General features: G+C 38.7%; 1 protein-coding gene and 1 non-coding gene across 2 annotated transcripts; one reads left to right on the forward strand and one right to left on the reverse strand.

Moving 5' to 3' along the window:
- Positions 1-200: 200 nt before the first annotated feature.
- Positions 201-366, reverse strand: LOC120960254 (U1 spliceosomal RNA). The gene has a single exon (XR_005752310.2). It is a non-coding gene; the product is annotated as a U1 spliceosomal RNA (small nuclear RNA).
- A 2,037-nt stretch (positions 367-2,403) lies between these two features.
- Positions 2,404-4,000, forward strand: LOC120957285 (BTB/POZ domain-containing protein 9-like). Its single transcript, XM_040379401.2, has 2 exons — positions 2,404-3,416; positions 3,477-4,000. Exons 1-2 carry the CDS (start codon positions 2,618-2,620, stop codon positions 3,854-3,856), a joined length of 1,179 nt encoding a protein of 392 aa, XP_040235335.2. The 5' UTR covers positions 2,404-2,617; the 3' UTR covers positions 3,857-4,000.
- The last annotated feature ends 4,643 nt before the right edge of the window (positions 4,001-8,643 follow it).

An 8,643-nucleotide genomic window follows, 5' to 3' on the forward strand; every position in this document is an offset into this window, starting at 1 on the left:
TTGCTGTATATTTCACCCTGTGTGGCCGTTCGGTTAAAGTCACTCCTTCTTACATAAACTTGCCAAGTGGGCTAAGAAACGATTTCCTGTATTTGGACAATTATCTCTCCCAGAATAAGCTGTGTGTCTGATTATTAACCTCACACGATTATTTTTCAACTTAATAAATATTTATCAAAGATTATGTATTTATAAAAAATTCGGGATGTGCGCGGACGCACTTCCCGGCTACCAAAAATAGCGCACACGAGTTATCCACATGAGGGATAATCGCAGAGGTCAACCCAGCCTAAGTGTGCAATGGCTTGGCCTCGCCCTGGGGGAACCGCCTTTGTGATCACGGTAACCCCTGTGCCAGGTAAGTATGCTTTCTGCCGGTCGCAACGAACCACCCCATTCACCGGCAACATGCTACGCTAGCGATGCATAAACGTTCTCTTTGCAAAGGGTATGCTTTATCCTTTGGTACCCGTATCCTTTTGTACCGCGCGCAGTGTGACAGTCTCTTTAGTCTGCCCTTGTGTGAGTAGGAAGCATGCTTTATGTGCGAGCAAGATTCTTTTCGTTATTAAGAGAACCAGCCTGCGCTTACACAGGGTTTCCCCCGCGATTTATTGGTCGGTTTCCATAATTGTTTGGGCTCGTCTCACGATTTACTCATCGTATTCGATCGATTTTTGGTTCATTCCCATTGGCATCGTCTAATTGGATATCACTACAATTGAATTAAAAAAATTATGAGAATCGACCAATAAATCGTGTGAAACCCTGTATCAGTTTTATTGTTAGCATTTTAGCTAATTTATCAGAATTATTCAAGAAGTACAAAACTACGTATTTATTTAATATGGTGCCGCAATGAAGGTTTTTTTTTTGTTTTCTTTGTCTCAACAACCGATGTCGGTCAAGGCCAACCTGTACCACACACTAGTGTGCTTGGCATTGAAAGCTACTTGTAACAAAAAATCGGTTGTCATATATCACAAAATATTACAAAAAAAGGAAAATAAACATTAAAATGTCCATTTCTTTATTAAAATAAATAAGCCTAATGTCCACACCTTTGTACTAAATGAAATTTAATATTAATTTAAATTTAATTTAAATTATCAATACAAACAAAGTTATTGAAGTTTTAATATGAAAATGTACAACATCCCGTAACAAATGTATGGGATACCTGCGAGTATGCCGGTCGTAGAGATGAAGGTGTAAATTGCAATGGTCATTGAGGCAACAGTTCATGAGATCAGGATGTGGAATACAGACCTTTAAGGCCGCTTTAGACTTTGCGTGAAAGTGAACGTGAAATTTTGTTTTTTTTTCGATATTTGTCATTACACATTAACCATTACATATTTCTCATCGTACACCAATACAAAGGAAATTCAATTTCCCTACTATTGAGGCTATAAAGCATGCTTAAATAGTGAATTAAATGTATTTCCTTGTTCGCCGCTGACCAATATTTTTCACCGCGAACAAAGTGTGAAATTCTGAGTGGAGCAAAATGCATGTCAAATTATTGAAGCTGTTCAATTTTACCGTTTAGAATTGGATGAAAAAATTTAATTTTTTCCGTGAAAAATGTCAACGGCTGAAAGCCATATGGTTCAACGATAGAGTCCTTAAATTATTTTTAAGCAAATTAATATAAACTATATTATAATAATTTAATAACATAGTTTATAATAACAAGATTTCAATATGCGGTACTATACAATTTGATATTAGTAGTTAACATGTTATTCGTTTAATTCATTTAAATATAATAAATCAATATCATTTATCTGCTATTATATTGCATAAGTCCACTAATACATTTTTAAATAACGAAAACAAAACGAAAGTTGAATGGAAACGAATTTAAACGATCCTACAGATCTTTACGTGTGGGCAATATGGTCCTAACGGGTCTTGTTTGAATTTCTGTATTGTTTGTTTTGATTTAAGCTTTAATTTCTCGCCGACAGAGCGACTGGATTCGGTACATTTTAATGTAAAAAAAATAAATTGTCAACGATTCACCAGACGATTTCACGTTCACGTTCGACTGTAATGCGACCTTTAGCCTCGGTTACCGCTTGAGTAAAAATGAACGTAAATTTTTCAACTATTAACCATAACCATAAAACATGTTAAAATGATTAATTAAATGCATTTCCATGTAACTCCCTTATGAATATGATTTTTCACCGAGAATAAAGCGGAGAATCACAATAAACTACATTTTCACAAAATCCCTCAAATATGGTGACCCCCCAAAGGCGCTTTTCCACCACACTGATCCCTTTTAATGCACCTTGCGTGAACCAGATGGTAAATGTATCATCGAATCATCGAATGTCATGAGATTTTGGTTTCACGCTTCACGGCGCTACGCTATTTCGCGGAATGTCTGGGCGCACGGTGAGTGTTGATCAAACAATATCGCACGAAACCATGCATTGTCCAGCGGGTAGTGATCGTTGCCTAGAGATCGTCCCCGATAATCCATTTGATCACACCGTTTGTGTAGAAGGTGAGACGATCACGCCATTACAGGTTCACACACACGCCAATGGAAAAGTTGTGTTTAAAAGTGTTATTAGCAAGTTGACTGAACAACAGTAGCAGCATGTCTTCGACGGAAATCGAGCAAACAGCAGTGTTGGTAGAACAGCTTGCTCAGTTGTGCATGAACGCCGACAATGCGGACGTCACCTTTACAGTGAAGGGTCAACATCTGCCAGCGCATCGGATCATTCTGGCGACCAGAAGTGAATATTTCCGGGCCTTATTATTTGGTGCGCTGAAGGAGTCAAAGCAGAATGAGATTACACTGCATGTTTCGGTCGACGCGTTCAAGTATCTGATGAAGTACATCTACACCGGCAGTTTGTCACTGAAACAGATGAAGATCGGCGACATTATAGATACACTTGAGTTAGCTCATCAATATGGGTTCATCGACCTACAGAAGGCTTTAGCAAATCACCTGGGCAATGTTATTGGCATGAACAATGTGTGCGTTATTTTAGAAACGGCTCGTTTACTAGACCTTACCGAACTGTCTTCCACGTGCTACACGTTTATGGACGAGAATGCGAACAGTATCATTCAGTCGTATAACTTCCGTCGCATCTCCTACGAGGCCCTGTTCGGTTTATTGCAGCGGGATACTTTCGCCGCTGATGAATTCGATATTTTCAACGCCGTTCGTGATTGGTATTTATACAATGCAGACAAACCGAGTAAAGCAATGCAGACAAACCGAGCTGAAAAGCTCTATAACCTGGTACGGTTTACGCTGATGTCTCAGCATGAATTGTTGAATGTGGTGCGGAGTGCGAATGTACTGAGCCCCAATCGTTTGCTGGACATATTGGCTGAGAAAGAAAAGCTAACCGTATTACCATATCGTGCTGTATCCTGTTGTAAGCATAAATTGTGAAACAGTAGTTTATCTGTACTTGACCTATCCTTTTTCTTTGCAGTGCCAGAGCGGATTATAGACTGGAATAAAATTAAGTGGTCTAACTCATCTTCAGGCTCATGTAGCCGAAATGGTGAAATCGATTTGGGTAATTACTTCAAAGTCAACGGTATCCAAGTTGATAGAAGGAGGAAGGGAAGAAAATTCTATCACCAAACAAACTATACCGTAAGAGTGTCCGTCGATAAAGAGTGTTGGACCAAAGGCGTCACATGTGAAGCGCACTCACCATATTTAACCGTAGCCCATTTTGAAATAAGTATTGTTCGTTACATTCGCATTCAGCATGTTAAAGATGTGTCTGAAGTTGGAGTAATTAAAGCTATATTTTATAAACCCAACTGTGGCTGCAAGACTGGTGAGCAAAGTGGCAAAATGTAATAGAACCTTATATTAGTGTAGGAGATAGTTCTGATAGTTGAAGATGCGCATGATAAATAGGTACAGTGATCTTTTGACAATTAACTTCTTTTAAAATCGAACGCTTTTTCGACAGCTAATCTCTTTGCTTGCTAATCCATATGTCCCATATGCCTGTCTGGCAATCTAATACATTGACATACAAAAAAAAAACCATGACTGGATCATGTGTGGTGAAATATCAGACACAAATGGGTTTTGCAAGAATTTTACTAGATTTAATGCGATTTCTGCAGTACTTTCTATGTTAGAAACATCACAATCAATTCATTAAGTAACGAAAAATTGAATTATCTTAAAACTACAATTTCTTTCCATAATCAGCTAGTAAGTAAGTAGCGAGGATCATTCTTTTGCGGATTTACTCTTTATCTATTAACACGTTCAGCGCTATGGCGTCCCAAGGACCATGACAGATATGCTAACAAACCATGACAAATCCCTACCCTTATTTCCATGCCCAACAGAACCGAACACTCCACATCCGGCACTGTTGTAATCCCTAATCACCGTTTTGCTTAAGCGTCCGTAAAGCCTTTACTGGAAGCCATATACAATAAATTAGTCGAATTTAATTGAATGATTTCAAAGGTGTAAGTTTCTTATTCTTAGTTCGCAAAATCATGGTCGTAATAATCAAAAATATGGTTTGCAAAACTCTTGGTTTGCAAAAATCCTGGTCTCAAACTCCTTGGTCGCAAAAGTCTTGGTCGCAAAAGTTTTGAAAGCAATAGTCTTGGAAGCTCAATTTTGAACATTTTGATTTTAATCTCTCGACTGATTCGTATAAGTCGAGCCTCCTATTACTATTCAATTTCGGTGATAATAGTCGTTGATATAGGGATTAGTTTAAAGCACTGCTTCTTGTGCTGGTAAACATTCGCGGCACCTTTTGAGCAAGGCTGACCAGGCGTTCCGTATTTAACGGAACGTTGAATTCTTTTTAGATACAGATTGTTTGAGGCGTGTGCCTAGGGAAAAGAAAAACAAGTCGCTAGAGTACTGTGAACTGAACTGAACAATGAACATTATATAATATGTTTTATGCCTTTCTGACAGCACTGAAACAATTGAGAAAAGATGTTCAGAATAAACATAGAAAGAATTGAACTTTGATGTTTAGTGGATAGTGGGCAACAGAGGTGGGCATTTCAGTTCATTTTGTAGAACGTGAATGAACCGAGTCCTTTATTGCTTTGAACGTGAACGTGATTTTGGTTCTTTTGTTTTTTTTTCAAACAGCAATACATGTAAAGCCTGTGAATCGGTACACTATTCGAAAATCGTTAGAACTACAGATTAATCTGTTGGTCTGATTGCATGAAAAGCAAACCAATATTAACAATCTATCATTTGACACTAGAAAGCGATTTACACAAGCCGTTTAAAATTGGTCATTTCTTGTTTTTATTCTAAATTTACGAATGTTGGCATGTTTTTCTGTTATTTATTTAAAAATGATCATGAATGTTTGCACTCAGTTTCGTGATTTTTGATTATTTTAAGGCTGGAAATAGACGAACCGAGATCGTCGCGGTACCGCGAAATTCGCGCCTTGTTTATAACAGTTGTATAACAGTAGAGCTGTCAAATCTTCCGCGCCTCCAATCGCGCCTGCTGTTTCGCAGAGATACCCAACTTCGGTATTGCTGAGATTTTCGCGGTAGCGCGAACCGATTATTTTTACTTTTTCTGGCGGGTTTGTGTGAAAACTCGTGTCGAGAAATGAGCTTTGTATTTTATTTTGCATACACTATGTGAAATAAATAATTTGATTCGCAAATTGATAGAAAAATATTTCTTCTTGGCACATTCAATCGTCACCAGACCTCGGATGGTTCCATACACGAACCGCGATTATCTCGCCTATCTGTCAGATTTTATAACATAATTGACAGCTCAAGTCATACGCGATTTTCGCGGTACCGCGATGATCTCGGTTCGTCTATTTCCAGCCTAAGGCCGCAAATACACGACGCACGTTTCCGCGGGCGCGTTCAAACGCGTATAACAGTTCCGCAGAGATATCCTGCATAAGCATCTCTGCGTTTCCGCGGTAGCGCGTTCGAATGACATTTCATTTCTATGGCTAGATTGTTATACGCGTTTCCGCGGGCGCGGAAACGCGCGTCGTATATTTGCGGCCTAATATATCCAAAGAAACCATAGCGTTCATTTCTTGTGAACCGGTTCATTCTTTTTTTCACACGAACTGAATGGACCATACGGTTCTGGTTCATTTGGCACACCACTAGTCAACAAGCGTAGAAAATGAACATTTAACGTCGAAGTAATATTGTATTGTTATAAAAGTAAAGGAGAATGCTTCCTTATTGTTTGTCTTCTAAAAAAACGATTTCTTGTTTCTTTTACTGCGTGTCCCGATTTTTCGTCAACTCGGTCTGGTCAGCCTGGTTTGGATTGTTGTATCTAGACGTGCGAACTTCGCACGGAGCGCATTGTCACTTAGTTGAAGCCTATAATATTTTCTGTAATTTAGGTTATGATGTGTAAAAACAATTGCCGTACTTTGTATTTTGGTTTCATAGAAATAACTAGACCGACTGGACTGGCAAGTTTAATCTCATAGCTCTTTTCATTATTGTCTACTGCAATCCAATTCATTGTAGCATTTAAGAAGCTGAATAGCTCTTCTTACAATCATTCATACTCTTGTGGGGATCGTATTATTAACCTAATTAGCCAACACAATGTTCAATTTCTGAGGTAATTATTAAATTGGAATATGAAACCATACAATGCACACTGAACATGTTGGTTTCACGAGCAATGTAGCTTTATGCCGGATACATGTCACAAGTGATACCTAAGCCGGATATTCTGATTAAATGGTAAACGATCATGCGGATGAGAGTTTGTTTTTTTTTTGTATAGGATTAAAACCACCTAATTGGTTGGTGGGAAAACGCTTCGTTACCATTTTTCTCAACAACTTTTCAACATTTTCTCTAACAAAAGATATCCTAATAGGATGGAACAACATTGAAAAGGGGTTTTATGAAAGAAAACCCCCAACGGCAAAAATAAACGGTTCCCAAAACCCGCTCACCTCATCGTAACTCCACTTTAAGGCATCGTGTCCCGTGTCATCATCTCGAACCGCTTCTTCCGCTGCACGTGTGCAATCAGCATCGGTCTGCTGCTGCTGCTGCTGCTGCATCGGTCCGATCGAACCGTCGTCGTTTCCCTTGCCACCTAGGGCCAGTTTTCCATCACCGTTTACCTTAATGCTTACTTTTAACGCATGATAAACTGTCAAAACAGCGTCCGTCGTGAGAGCAACGCATCATACTCTGCACCAAGGGGGTTTTGTGCTGTGTGGGATCAATATTTTTTAAAGAGGGAATCCCTACTTATGTGCATTGCACGTGCAGATCCACTTGAAACGGTTCGAGTGAATGTACAGATTTGTCTCGGAGTTTGGGTTCTTTAGCGATGGTTCAATTAGCGAGTTGGTATTCCAATAGAGCGAAGGGAAGGGTTACTTTACCCGGTTCGTTTCGTTGCAGCGGAGTGTAGAAGAAAGAGAGCAGTTACTGTAAAGGCTGTCAAAAATACGTCACTTTTACAACTATCCCAGAACGGATGAGGTTTTGTTACGCTTTTCAAAGCGTTGTAACGCGTGTCAAAAGTATGTTTAAGCATTTTGCAACATGTTTGCTAATTATGATGCATTAACAATGGAACTAAACTACAGTTTAGCAGTTCATAGTTTATTTTATATATTATTTTTAAATCATTATTTATAGAGCAGCTGCTGCAGCTGTGTAAAGATGCTCAGAATCAACATTCCCATCATTCCTTTGAAAAGTGAATAAAAGAACGGGGGACACTATTTTTTGCCGTGTAGCGCAAATCAATCGTGAAGAGGGTAGGTTGCGAAATTGGACAGGCCGTCAGTGAGTGATCCGCATTATCGTTAATTTAATGACATGTAAACTAAAAAAAGAGGTTTCATATGGGAACCTCAGCGCAGCACACTGCTCGTTATTTCGAACAAATACGCTTTTCCGCGAAACGGGAATGCAAGCTGATTGGCGAAACTGCGCTTGAAATTCGGCCACAATCTGGTAGGGAAGGGAGCGAAACAATTACACATGCTTGAATGAAAAGCGCAATAGAAGAACGTCATATGAAATAATGATCAATACATTTTGCCCATGACCCATCACGATGCTTTATAATATCAGAAAATTATATCAGTAAGGTAACCGTTCAGAATAACTCAAAATATATTGAAACCTTAGACTGGATTACAACGAAACTAATATTCACAAACAATGACAGTTAATGGGATATAGTAGCTATTGAACATTAACTTACTTAAACCAGTATAAACGGTAATCGCAACTTAGAGCCTCGATTTATAACCTAATTCGGATCGTGAATCAGCACCGACAACTAAAAGGAAGTTGAGATGTGCGTAACGATGTTGCATGTCAGTCAGTCTTCTTTTAAACATAGTTTTGACACGTATATAAGGGGTTAAATAAGGGTTTCAGTACTCGTTGTCGCTTCTGAGGTAAATATCCACTAGAAACCTTACGAAATCTTTTTAGTAACGTTCGTAACAAAGATGCTTTGAAGTCCAGTTTGTGCCTTCAGTATCCTATATAGTAATGATTTCATGTAAGGTGAATGGATAGGTCGATAGCTAAGGTCTTAAACAATGATAGTGACACTGACAGGTTATGATGAATCAGAGCCAATATTATACAATCCAGCTT

This window comes from Anopheles coluzzii, chromosome 3, assembly GCF_943734685.1.
Source record: "Anopheles coluzzii chromosome 3, AcolN3, whole genome shotgun sequence".
NCBI lineage: Eukaryota > Metazoa > Arthropoda > Insecta > Diptera > Culicidae > Anopheles > Anopheles coluzzii.

What these genes read in the sequence shown, in the direction of transcription:
- LOC120957285 (XM_040379401.2), top strand. Translation starts at nt 2,618, where the DNA reads ATGTCTTCGACGGAAATCGAGCAAACAGCAGTGTTGGTAGAACAGCTT. An exon ending in ATATCGTGCTGTATCCTGTT is followed by an intron (nt 3,417 to 3,476) that starts GTAAGCATAAAT and finishes TTTTCTTTGCAG; the next exon opens with TGCCAGAGCGGATTATAGAC.